This window comes from Hypomesus nipponensis, chromosome 10, assembly GCF_054491055.1.
Source record: "Hypomesus nipponensis isolate SF chromosome 10, ASM5449105v1, whole genome shotgun sequence".
Taxonomy (NCBI): domain Eukaryota; kingdom Metazoa; phylum Chordata; class Actinopteri; order Osmeriformes; family Osmeridae; genus Hypomesus; species Hypomesus nipponensis.
The window spans coordinates 16,444,814-16,457,920 of NC_140370.1; the positions used below are offsets into that span (position 1 = coordinate 16,444,814).

A 13,107-nucleotide genomic window follows, 5' to 3' on the forward strand; every position below is an offset into this window, starting at 1 on the left:
CCATAAAAACTGGTGCACTGCACGGAAGATCGATAAATTGCCTCAACCAATCAATTAAATGATTTTTAAACCCAACTCTCATTTCTCACTTCATGGGGGATCGCGTGTGCAAACTCCCTGTCCACGCAGTGTCGTCATGTGTTTATCGATCTGGAGGTGGTGGTGGGGGTGTCGTTGACGTAGCCTACTGGAGTGACATCAGACTTCAGACACACACACACAAGGCTGATGGAAGCTTCCGGAGTTCCCCTCCTCCACGAGCAGGAGTTGCAGCACGAGGAGAACCCCTGGGTATGGTGGTAAGTGGACCAGCACAAATCAGAGCTGACATGCCTCTCAGCGCAGCTGAAGAGGCCAAAGAGGCCACGTTATAAAACACAATAACATAACTATCAAGAAAGAGGTGAATGACGAAGCTCCAAAATTAATATGTGAATATCAAACCAAAACTGATTAATATCTTTGTTATTAGGCTGGATCTTATCTGCATTTACCTGAGGCCATCTCCAAGGACCAACTGTTTACCACAGTCCTCAGTCCTTTAAAGACTTCAACAGCCTGCAGGCTGGATAATAAAAGTACAAAATAAACATACAATTTATATATTTGATATTCTAAGATAGTGAAACACAGAAACAAGACTAGGAAGGAGGAAAGAAAGACAAGGAGACAAGCTACCTACAACCCAGGAACCACAGTTGTATGACTGAACATGTTTTTATTTAATCATTTTTTGTACTTCATGGATGAGGATACTCATGAATGATGATTGAGGTGTTGAAGGACACTTGAGGATGACGACAAAAGGATGAGAAATCAGGAGAACGAATGAGACAAATGTCACGTAACCTTCAATCCCATCAAAGTGCTTTGTTTTGCTTGATTAAAACTGTACAGTAGTCACTCACATGGTTTACACACAGCATGCCGTATAAGTACGCTAGTGCGGCGGGGGAGGGGGTGGGGTGCAAAAAGGAGAGAACTCAGACTGTCATAAGCAGGGAAAGAAGAAGCCCAACAAAACATTCTCTACATCTCATAGAAATCTCCAGGGGGATAGCCAGCATGGGCTGGTTTCCCTGTCTTATGAAGAGTAACTGTAGCGTTAGCAGACAAAAGTCGACGGTAAAGAATCCTCAACATCCAGAAGAGAAGGCTGGCATCTCTCCCTGGCGTCACAGTGAAATCAAAAGTCTGTATGGAACACACTGGAAGATGCAAGATAGAGAGAAGGGTTGGGGAGAGAGGTGGTCGGTGCAGGGCAGTGATGAAGGTGGGGGAGTCCTATGCTGTTCTATGAACCACACAGTCAGTGTACTGTCTCTGCTGCTTCTACGGTCTATTGGAACACCACAAGGCTACGGTCTCACTGTGGACGAGTTTCAAATGCCGTAGAAAAACAAAACATCTTGAATTGAGGGGAAGGCTGAGGGGGCAGGGTCGAGGTGGGAGGAGAGAGGGTTGAGAGGAGAGGTGGGAGGAGAGAGGGTTGAGGGGAGAGGTGTCGGTCACACGGGGCTGTGGTCTGGGGAGGAGGAGATGGTCACAACCCCTACGCACTCCCGCTGGCCTAGGCCCGGAGCCTGGTTCTGGCCTGTTCTCCTCAGCCCAGCGTAGAGCCTGTCCTCCAGGGTACCAGCCAGCTTGTCTTCCAGGCTGCTCTGGCGCTGAATGAGGAAGCCTGGCCTGCGGTTGCCCCCTGGGAGGTGAGGGAGCCTGGTAGAGTGACAATGAGTGTCTGTTGGAGAGAGGGCTCTAGGGAGGCTCTGTGTGATTGGACGGGTCGGGGTAAAGGCCTTCTCTGATAGGATGGCTTGGCTGCTGTTGTTGTTTCTGTTGTCCACTCTGGGGTCCATCCCACCAGCCTGTCCAATGAATGTCTCGGGTGGCCCCCTGGCTCGGTCGTCATTGGTTGAAATCCCAAGGTCTCTGTCCTCATTGGTTGACTCACGACCATCTTTTGAAACACCCTCACCCTCCAAGCCTTTACTTCCTGTGGCCTCGCCCGTCGCTCTCTCACTGGCTAGCGATTTTCCCTCCTCGCCCTCATTGGCTGCCCCCTCGCCAGCCCCCCCCTCATTGGCCTCCTCATCGGCGGCGGAGGCGATCCGTGAGAGGGTGCTGTGGTAGCGCGTGTCCAGGGGGTACCCTGCGCTCTCCCCCCTCCGGAGTGGGGTGAACCGCTGCCTCTCCAGAGAGGGGGAGTACCTGCCCCCCCCGGCCCCCGGCCCCCCGGCCCCCGCCCCGGGGTCGCTGTACTGCTTGTGTCTCTGCCACTGCTTCCTCAGGTGCACGCGGGAGCGATGGCGTGAGCGCAGCGGCGAGTCGGGCTGGTCGAAGCGAGGGTCGTGGCGGAGGAACTCGTTGAAGAGCGCGTCCGTCTTCTCGTCGATGCTGTAGTCGCGGCGACGCAGACGGGGGCGGTGAGGGGAGGCCGGGGAGAGGGGCTTGATCAGAGAGGGGGGGGCCAGCTGAGGTTGAGCCTGCTGGGGTTGTCCGAGAGGAGGGGGAGAGGGGGTGTGGAGAGTGAGGGTCTGTTGTCCAGAACCAGGAGGGGGCCTCGTCCCTGGCTGGTCTCCCCGCTCAGAGGCTCCCTCCCTGGGGGGGATCTGGGCTCCCTCCCCCAGGGAGATCTCGTCCTCCAGCTCCTCCTGGAAAAACCGCGTCTCGAAGCTCTCACACACCGAACCCTTCAGGACAAAACACATCACGTCGGTCCGTCAGATCCCGCGTGTTTTCACACGCGCTGGGACACACTACAAGGCAGCGCTCACTGGCATAACTTTTTGCGTTGTTGAATTGTAAGATTAAATACAAAACACTGTGACAGTCTGTGCAGTGATGAAAGTGCGACAGTAGAGTTTGGTACAGTTACAGGAGGAGAGGGAAGGAGGAGAAGGACGGGGGGGAGAAGGAAGGGGGGGGGAGAAGGAGAAGGAGTGGAAGGAAGAGGAGAAGAAGCAAGAGGAGGAGGAGAAGCAGGAGGAGGAGGAGAAGCGGGAGGAGGAGAAGCAGGAAGAGGAAAAGTAGGAGAAGCAGGAGGAGGAGGAGAAGCAGGAGGAGGAGGAGCAGGAAGAGAAGCAGGAGGAAGAGGGAGGCACAGTAACAGACGTAGCTCTACCTTCCTGCCGGAGCTGGTGAAGAACAGCCTCCTCTCGGACGCCGTCTTCCCCCGAGGGCCCCCCTCGGACGCCGTCTTCCCCCGAGGGCCCCCCGGGGCCCCGAACAACCTCATCTCCTCCGGGGCCCTCGACGGCGCCTCGATGGAGGCGTAGCCACTGTCCATCTGAAGAAGTTTCCTGCCACCTCCCTCGCCCTCCCCCCCCCCTCCCCCTCCCCCGTTCCCTGCCTCCCCCTCCCTGCCATCAGCCCCTCTGTCTCCCCCGTCTCCCGGCTCCCCCTCGGGTTCGTCGTCCAGGTCCTGGGAGAGGCAGCTGTCCAGGCCGGCCCGCGCTCCGGCGCCCCCTAGCGAGCAGATGCTGTCTGCGTCGCTGCGGACCGACTCCCTGTCGGTGCTGCTCTGGTCCGAGGAGGCGTATTGCTCCAGAGAGGCCCGCAGGCTCCAGATGTCCCGGTATAGCGACGAGCTCTCCTGACGACTGAGACAGAAGGAATCCGACCCCCTCCTGGCCTCGGCCCCCAGGCCCCCCTCCGCTCCCCCGTCCTCCCCTCGGTTGGCCCCCGTCCTGGGCTCCTCCAGCCCAGCGGGAGCCCCAGCCCCGGAGTCAGAAATACCCCCGGCTGCCCCTGGCTCTGGCCCTGGCTCAGACCTCCATCCTGCCCCCAGGGCCTCCGCTGGCTTCTCCTCCGTCCTCCTGCTGGTCTCCATCCTGCCTTCCAGCCCGGCCGTGGCCCCGTCCTCCTCTACCCCCTTCTCTCCAGGCCCCACCCAGACTTCTACAGTGTCTGAAGGGTCTGTTGCTGTGTCTGTCTCAGTCTCTCCCCCCAGCTCTATCCTGGCCCCAGCCTCTCCCCCAGCCCCTGCCCCAACCTCTCCCCCCAGCCCTGGAGGGGGGCCCTCTCTCACTGCTCTGGATAAGCTGCTCTCGGCCTCCACCACCGCCTCCACCTCCACCCTGCAGAGAGAGAGAGAGAGAGAGAGAGAGAGAGAGAGAGAGAGAGAGAGAGAGAGAGAGAGAGAGAGAGAGAGAGAGAGAGAGAGAGAGAGAGGGAGGGAGTGAGGGAGAGAGGGAGAGAGACATCAATCAAACATCTCTAAGGAGCTCCCAGTTCATTCTACCACTGGATTTAATAGATTACAGCACTCTAGAACTAGAACCCAGTTCAAACGCTAGGTCAGTAAAAGACTGAAAAGTAAGATTTAGAACTCAGAACTCTGTTACTCAGACAGAGCTCCAGAGCCCAGATGAAAGGCAGAGAGGCAGACTGTGTGTGTGTGTGTGTGTGTGTGTGTGTGTGGTACCTGCTGGAGATAGAGGGTGAGGGCGGGGTGGCGGGGGGCGACAGCTGGACCCAGCCTGGAGGGCAGGGGAGGGGGGAGGGGCCTCGTCTCCCCCAGGGGTGAGGAGTCTTCCCCAGTCTGCTCCGTTGTGTCGCTGGCTGCTCTCTGTCTGTGGAACGGCTTCCTTTTAGGAGAGCCTGGGAGAAACACACACACACATGTACACACACAAATAATTAAATATTCATCCTGTCAGATGCATTATGCACATTACATGAGACACCCGCCACCCCCTCGCCGCCTCAGACAAACTGAGCAGACAGGACACTTCCTGACCTTTGGCGTCCAGGCTGGCGGCACGATGACTGCTGTCAAACTTCCACTTCCTGAAGTAAGGCCCCGCCCCCTCCAGGCTGGCGTGGCGCCGCAGTTTGGAGAAGAACTGAAGGACGGACGTCTGGCCGGGGGCGAGAGGCGTCCCTCTCACTCCTCTCATTCCCCTCTCCCTCTCCCCCTCTACCACCCTGCTGGCCCCAACGGTCCCCAACTGTCAGAAGAGATCAGGGGACATGGAGTCGATTTAGAGACGAGAGGAGGTGGGAGGAAGATCCAATGTAAAAATAAAAAGAGGAAAGACGGCAGGTGGGAGATATGATGGAGGGGAGGGGAGGGGAGGGGAGGGGAGGGGAGGGGAGGGGAGGGGAGGGGAGGGGAGGAGAGGAGAGGAGAGGGGAGGGAGGGAGGGAGGGAGGGAGGGAGGGAGGGAGGGAGGGAGGGAGGGAGGGAGGGAGGGAGGGAGGGAGGGAGGGAGGGAGGGAGGGAGGGAGGGAGGGAGGGAGGGAGGGAGGGAGGGAGGGAGGGAGGGTAGAGGAGGCAGATGCTAGGAGACCACAGGTGTTAGGGGCCGCATCAATCAACCAGCTGCCACTCAGTGGAACCACTGCAGCAGACGGCTGTCGTGGAATGTGTGTGTTTTGTGAAAGCGCTTGCACACTTTGTGTGTATGAGAGAGAGACAGACTCACAGTTCTGGAGCAAGGTGCCTGTGGTCTGAGGGCTGTGGGGCCCATGATGATGGAGTGGTGGGGGTCTCCAGGCAGGCCTCCACTAGGACTTTGGCCTTTCCACAACAGTCCCCTCTCAGTGGGCTGGGGGGGGGGGGACACAGGGGGCGGGGGAGAGGTGGGGGAACAAGAAAATGAGTCCTCTGTTCCTCCCTGAAGACTGCACCAGGAGTCTCTTCCTCTGCAAGCAAACACTCCACCAAGCTACTCCCAGACCCCCTACAGAAACCTGCACAGAGATGCCAGCCCACAGACTACCCATGAGAACCCCTGCACAGAGAGCAGTGAGCTGGGCTACCTGGTAGATGTCCAGGTGGGGCTTGGGAGGAGGGGTCTGGGTGATGCTGACGGTGCTGCTGCCTGCAGACTCGCACTCCATGATGGTGAGGATCTTCAGGGCGGAGGGGGGCGCGGCCAGGTGGAGGTGGGTGAGGCGGGCCTTCTTCAGGTGGTGGAAGTCCCCCTCGGTGAGGGTGTACCTGGGACGGTAAGAAGATGAGTCACTCACTCATTCATCAGTTCACCCAGTAGTTTATTCATTCACTCATTCGTCAATTCATCCATCCATCCATCCATTGATTGGTTGATCGATTCATCCAGTCACCCCGGCCATGTGGTCCCCCTATGATGATGTCATCATCCCGTACCTTCGTCCCTTGTCCTGCTCCTTCTTCTCCTGTTCGTAGAGCGCCGACTCGTTGAACGAGACGCGTCGTCCCGTCAGCCCGGCAGACAGGAAGCGCTCGCTCTCGCCGTCATGGCAACTGGAGACCGAGAGCGCGTCGGACTCGTCCAGCCGTATCGTGATTTCTGAGAGAAGAAGAAAAGGTGTTTGTGTGGGAATGTGCGTGTTCCCCCGTGATGATGTGAACCGCTCCAGAGGCCATCACTACCTTGAGTAGGCTGGGAGTCCTCCACATAGGTTGTGTTTGTCTTCTCAGGGTCATCACTGGCCCTGAGTGGAGAGGAAGGGGATGGGGGGGGGGAGCGAGAGAGTGGGAGAGAGAGAGAGAGAGAAAGGGGGGCGAGAAAGAAAGAGGAGGGGGAGAGAAAGAAAGGGGGGAGGAGAGAGAGAGAAAGGGGGAGGAGATGGAGGAAGAAAGAGAGAAGGGTCTGAAAATGAATTCCTTCCAACTGTCTCCTATGTTTCCTTCCCCTTTAAAAAAAAAAAAAAAACCTTTTCCACTTACATCAGTTTTAGAGTGCTCCTACCCCGGGCGCTAATCCAGATCTATCATAATCACTTCAATACCGCAAGGGTTTAATCCCTTCCTTCACACAGACTCGCTCATTCCAGCTAATGTTGTAAGGCCTCCGGTGGAAGAACACTAGCTCAATTAGGACTGAGACGAGGAAACGAGCGTACAGTTCCGCAGACTCCATTAATCAAAATTACATGCTCATGAAAATGCCCACAGAAATGCTGTGTGACTCCCAGACTTAGCCGGGCTGAGCCCATACACACTGAGCTGTTTGGGACTCACATTTCCAGGGGTGAGGGGTTTAGCTGTGTGGGTCTAGTGACTACTCGTGATCCCTGTTGAATCTGTACTCTAACTGTTGGATCTTAGCTGTGTGCAGGGCCGGTCCTTCCTACAGGCGACATAGGCAGCCGTCTGGGGAAGCATGAAGAGGGGGGCGGCATTTTCCCAAGTGCATCCATTAATTAACCCTCCCGCACTACCGGCAAAGGGCGCCAACCGCGCCACGTCATATGTCCGTGTTGTGGTTGGGGGGGCGGCACCCCGATTTCCACTCCCGGGGGGGGGGTGTGCTAGGACCAGAACTGTGTCTCCTGTGTCGATGTTGTTAAGTGCTCGTCTGACATTGTTCCTCCTACCTGGAGTAGCGCCGCCCGCCCACGCAGCAGCGATGACAGAAGAGGAGCACCAGCGACAGGAGGACCAACGTCCCGCCTGCGAACACGCACAGCATGACCAGCAGCAGCACATAGTTCTCCACCCGGCCCGCAGACACAGGCAAGTCCTGGGGTTCGAAACAAGTAGACAGGGAGTCAGGGACCTGGTTCAAGACGGGTTGTAATGTGTTGTGACTCCGTTCTGAAGTACATTTTTTTTGTGGGGGGGGGTTTTACCAGCTAGCTAGATGATGATAGGAGTGATAGGTCACCTGATCTCTCCTGTTTGTGTTTTAATTGGAGATAGAGGACATAGGAATGTGCTGGGAAGAGTAGGGGGGGGGGGGGGGGGTGGAGGAGGAGGAGGAGGAGGAGGAGGAGGAGGAGGAGGAGGAGGTGGAGGAGGAGGAGGAGGAGGAGGTGGAGGAGGAGGAGGAGGAGGAGGAGGAGGAGGAGGTGGAGGAGGAGGAGGAGGTGGAGGAGGAGGAGGAGGAGGAGGAGGAGGAGGAGGAGGAGGTGGAGGTGGAGGAGGAGGAGGAGGAGGAGGAGGAGGAGGTGGAGGAGGAGGAGGAGGAGGAGGAGGAGGAGGAGGAGGAGGAGGAGGAGGTGGAGGAGGAGGAGGAGGAGGAGGAGGAGGAGGAGGAGGAGGAGGTGGAGGAGGAGGAGGAGGAGGAGGTGGAGGAGGAGGAGGAGGAGGAGGAGGAGGAGGAGGTGGAGGAGGAGGAGGAGGAGGAGGTGGAGGAGGAGGAGGAGGAGGAGGAGGAGGAGGAGGTGGAGGAGGAGGAGGAGGAGGAGGAGGAGGAGGAGGAGGAGGAGGAGGTGGAGGAGGAGGAGGAGGAGGAGGAGGAGGTGGAGGAGGAGGAGGAGGAGGAGGAGGAGGAGGAGGAGGAGGAGGAGGAGGAGGAGGAGGAGGAGGAAAATGAGTAGAAGGAGGAGGTGGGAGGGATGATGAAGGATGCCTCACTCACACCACACTGTCAGCTCAGCATGAAGGTATTTAATAAGACGCCACTTTAACATAGAAACGATCTGAGCCCGTTTCCTCACTCACACACACATCTGTAAGCACACACACACACACACACAGACACACACGCACACACACATCTAGACGCACAGACACACATGAACGCACACGTTACATTTCTGCTCTCTGCTCTGTCTGATAAATAAGCTCTGTCTGTGCTAAGTGAGCCTGGGAAAGCTTATCTAAACGTCAATGAGACTCCTAATTCAATTTCCCTGCTCTCCTCAATGAGGGGAAATGTGCCTCCACAGGCTAAATATGGAGGAGGGGAGGAGGAGGGCAGGGATGACGTAGGAAGGATGAAGACGTAAGGGAATTATCGGTTAAAAAGACACTTTTCGGCTTCCTTCGCTTGGGGGAAATAACGACCTATATTTGGCCTGTGTCCTTCCATCTCTCCACACCGTCTTGATAAAGAATGACCGTTATCTTAAGAAATGACACCAGATGGCTCATGTAACTTTTTTAACCACGCAACGCACAGCTGTTGGTATGTTTTGACTGCTAAAGAGAATAGAGATCTGTCATTTTCCAATAGGTGAATATTAGCACATGACAAGGAAACACATATATACTATAAACAATATTTATTCTTTTCAGATATCTTGTTCAATACTGGGACATCTGTGTCACCCAACAGGTTCCGGTTTACTCATCTTTTGTGTTTAAAAGAGAGAGAGAAAGGCGCAAAGAAAAATTATGCATTCTGGACTCTTGCTTAAACTTTTACAACAAGCTTTGAACAGGACGTTTTGAGTTCCAGAACATGACTCGTCAATTTAACCCCATGGCAACTGTCAACTTCAATCACACACAGAGCTGCTTGAATTATGAAAAACCGTGACACACTCTCCAGTACCAGCCCTGTAGCAGGGCTACACTAGGACAACAACATTGATAGGAACACACACACACACACACGTTCTAGTGCGCTGTAGAGATGGGAAAACATTTTAAAACTACATTTTCTGATGCTGACAAAGGTTAGCTGCCTTCAACATGCTGCTCTGAGATAATATCTTGAATGGAACATAAGTCAGGTCAGGTCGTTATTCTTTAACTACGAGAGGATGCCTCACTGAATGATGTGGTGGACATTAACACACAAACACACACACCTCTCCCTGATCTTGCTTCTTCTGACCTCAGGTGGTGAAAGAGTTTTAATTAGTAACCTGTCATGTTCACATGCGGCCTATATAGAGCCTGGCCCAGTCTGAGCCCTCAGGGGTTGTGTGTGAATGTGTGTACGTGTGTGTACGTGTATGTGTGTGTGTGTAATAAGTATAAACCAGTCAACGTTAATCACAATGGAACAACAATAACAATCTATCCTATAGAGCTCTTGTTTTTATCACACCAGGAACACCCCCCCACACACACGAACACACACACACACACACACACATACACACACATACATGCACACACACAAGAATACACGCGCGCGTTACGATTCAATCTGCAGTTTCTACCAGCTCAGCTGAACAGTAAGAACAATACATGTAATCAGTGTGAGCAGTTCAGCCTTGCAGGCTAGTCTACAGTCTGATAGCTAGGAAGCTACTAGCCTACATGCTGAAAGATAGGACGTTGCTAACCAGAAAGCGGCTAGCCAGGTAACTGCTAGCCAGGTAGCTGCTAGCCAGGTAGCTGCTAGCCAGGTAGTTGCTAGCCAGGTAACTGCTATCCACGTAGCTGCTAGCCAGGAAGCTGCTAGTCAGGATGTAGCTAGCCAGGACGCTGCTAGCCAGGATGTAGCTAGCCAGGACGCTGCTAGCCAGGTAGCTGCTAGCCAGGATGTAGCTTGCCAGGTAGCTGCTAGCCAGGACTCAGCTAGCCAGGACGCTGCTAGCCAGGTAGCTGCAAGCCTAAAAGCTACAGATGCCATGGATGAGTAGAAAGAGGGTGATAAAGGGTGTAAGGGTGAGTGTAGGTAGAGAGAGAGAGAGAGAGAGAGAGAGAGAGAGAGAGAGAGAGAGAGAGAGAGAGAGAGAGAGAGAGAGAGAGAGGGTGTATGGATGAGTTGTTGAGGGGTGTATGGATGAGTATGGAGGAAGCGTTGGTACTCACAGTGGAGTTCCTGGTCAGACTTGTCAGTACAGGCGAGTCATTGCTCATGGTCCAGCACAGGGTGAGTCAACTCTATAGAGGAAAGGAGGGAAGGGGAGGGAGAAAGAGGAGAGGAGTGGAGAGGATGAGAGGAGACAGGATTAAAATCTGATTTCCTGTGGTCCAACATTTTCCACAAAGCCTCCCTGAGGCAGGCCAGTGTGTGTGGAGGCCTCCCCAGGAAGAGAGGCAGTAAGCCTGGTGTGTCTGTGACAGCAACCATCTCTCCTGGTGCTGCTTATATGACTACAGTACAGCCTACAGTAATCTGGCCCATACACTACTGCACTCACATCAAATAATCTGCCTGAGTGATCAGAAATAGGCTATTGTGTGAGTGTGTGTGTCGCTTTGTGTGTTTGAGAGAGAGAGGGAGGGAGAGACACAAAGAGACAGAGAGACTGACAGACAGAGACAGAGAGAGACAGACAGAGACAGAGAGAGAGACAGATAGAGACAGAGACAGACAGACAGAGAGAGACAGAGAGAGAGACAGACAGAGACAGATAAAGACATACATATAGAGACAGAGAGACAGACAGATAGAGACAGACAGAGACAGAGAGACAGACAGATAGAGACAGACAGATAGACAGAGACAGAGAGACAGAGACAGAGAGAGAGACAGATAGAGACAGACAGACAGACAGACAGAGACAGATAGAGAGAGAGAGAAACAGACAGAGACAGATAGAGACAGACAGATAAATACAGACAGACAGACAGACCGACAGACCGATAAAAATAGAGAGACAGACAGAGACAGACAGACAGACCAATAGAGAGACAGACAGATAGAGACAGACAGATATAGACAGACAGATAGACAGACAGACAGACAGACAGACAGCTGCCCTTAATAAGCAGCGTACAGTTCTAATCTTACAGCAGTCAGAATCATGCTCAAATCAGCGCCCCACATTCCCACCCCATGTGAGAATCACCTTTTATGTAACACCTCTCACAGACCCCCACATAACCATGCATCTAGCATGCGTCTATTTCATTCATATAAGCTGCTGCCAAGCTAAAACCCACTGCTGAATGGAGGACACGCACGCATACACACACACAAACACACACACAAACACACATAGCCAAACGCTCACGTTGACACACACACACAGACACAAACACCTACACATGCTCACACAGTCTGAAACACACACACACACACACACAGAGCGTTGTTTCTCATGCATGCACCCCTCATTAGGCACATTACACACATTTAATGACTTCCTGTGATGTTTCACCACATGCTTAACCACTGTAAGTCATTCTGTATTCATGGAGAGCAGAGTCTGTGTATATGTATGTGTATGTGTGTGTGGGGGGGGGGGGGGGGGGGGGGGGGGTAGGACAGCCCCAGGACAGCTTGTCCTGGGGTAGGAGTTCTAACTCTGAGCCAGTTCAACAGCAGAGTGGAGCCTGGAGTTTTAATCACAAGGTTTAATCAGATTCCTCCACTCACTGGCCCACACCCCAAGCATAGCCCTGAAACCGCCCCTCTGTGACAGAAGGTTTCTTAAAACAGTCCGCAGTCTCATCCATGACAATGTACTGGCTGTCTAGCGTATTTTTACTCATATCAACACACACTAAAATAGTTGTATTTATTTTTTTAACACACCAAAAGCCGCTAGAGAACCTACACCTCTGCGTTTGGTGCTTTTATAGAACCTGCCAGTTGTGACACATCTGACGTTGGGTGTGTGTTCCCTGGGGTTTGGCGACGCAGCGCCGTTGGCACCGAGACAGTCAGCGCAACCGTCAAAGCTTTCCTCGAATTCTAGCACATTCTATTTTCCTTGTGGACACTGGTGACGACGTGCGCTATACCATAACGGAACCGAGGACAGATTGTAATAAAAAGGGCATGTCAAAGTAAAGTCATCAGCATAGACAAGTTTCTTACTGTCTTCAGGTTAGTCTTGGAATCGGTGCACCTTTAACGTGGGCGCAAGCTCGCTCTCTCCTCCGGTTCTGAAGATGCTGACTACAGCGTCGCGCTCAAGGCGGTGTTGCGCCTCACCATCCTTCCGTTCTTTCTATAAACCGCTGATCCACAAAACAACCGTCCCATTTTTGCGCACTCCACAAGAGATACCCTACACAAGAAATGGCAAAGACTTGTAGTTGGAAAACAATATAAATGTCATCATTTAACTGTAGTCTAATTAAAATACTTATTTTCCTTGCGCTTAGTAAGCACTGTATTCATGAGTTAAACTTGGCCGCGGCGGTATCTGCCGTCCGCTCGGTTATTACCGACAACTGCTGACCTGGAGGGTGTATGATTAAGGGAAACGTGTTTTACAGTGTAGGCTACAGTAGACTACAGTGTCACACTAAGCGTGTTGTTAGCCTACCAGCGGTGAGAAGCAGTGATGTCATGGCAAGATTAGTAACTAATCCATAGAATCATAATTTATAAGAACATCAAAACGTTCGTTGTCTGCGTTGAGGCTGTAGGTTAACAAAGTCGGAGGGAGAGAGGAAGACTCACCTGATTGTCGGCCACTTCACAGTCCATTTGGAGCCGATGGGGGCTGGATCAGGAGCCGATAGCAAAAGCCTTCGTCCGCATTGATTTGGGCTTTAAATGCCGATCGTAGTTATGAATGAAACTGCACGCGATAGGA

The 13,107-nt window shown here is 53.6% G+C and overlaps 1 protein-coding gene across 1 annotated transcript; it reads right to left on the reverse strand.

Annotated features, from left to right (window-relative positions):
* Positions 1-704: 704 nt before the first annotated feature.
* Positions 705-12,454, reverse strand: cbarpa (CACN subunit beta associated regulatory protein a). The gene is made up of 14 exons (XM_084707654.1): positions 12,381-12,454; positions 10,424-10,495; positions 7,306-7,451; positions 6,359-6,420; positions 6,113-6,275; positions 5,764-5,944; positions 5,427-5,549; positions 4,739-4,949; positions 4,424-4,599; positions 4,028-4,087; positions 3,122-3,871; positions 1,948-2,690; positions 1,799-1,893; positions 705-1,678 (listed from the first exon to the last, which is right to left on the reverse strand). Exons 2-14 carry the CDS (start codon positions 10,469-10,471, stop codon positions 1,509-1,511), a joined length of 2,928 nt encoding a protein of 975 aa, XP_084563780.1. The 5' UTR covers positions 10,472-10,495; positions 12,381-12,454; the 3' UTR covers positions 705-1,508.
* Positions 12,455-13,107: the final 653 nt, after the last annotated feature.

Excerpts from the sequence above, each read along its gene's own strand:
- cbarpa (XM_084707654.1), bottom strand. The coding sequence starts at position 10,471 with ATGAGCAATGACTCGCCTGTACTGACAAGTCTGACCAGGAACTCCACT. Across the intron at positions 5,550-5,763 it reads CCCACCTGGACATCTACCAG|CCCACTGAGAGGGGACTGTT; the intron begins GTAGCCCAGCTC and ends CCCCCCCCCCAG. Across the intron at positions 4,950-5,426 it reads AGGCACCTTGCTCCAGAACT|TTGGGGACCGTTGGGGCCAG; the intron begins GTGAGTCTGTCT and ends CTCTTCTGACAG.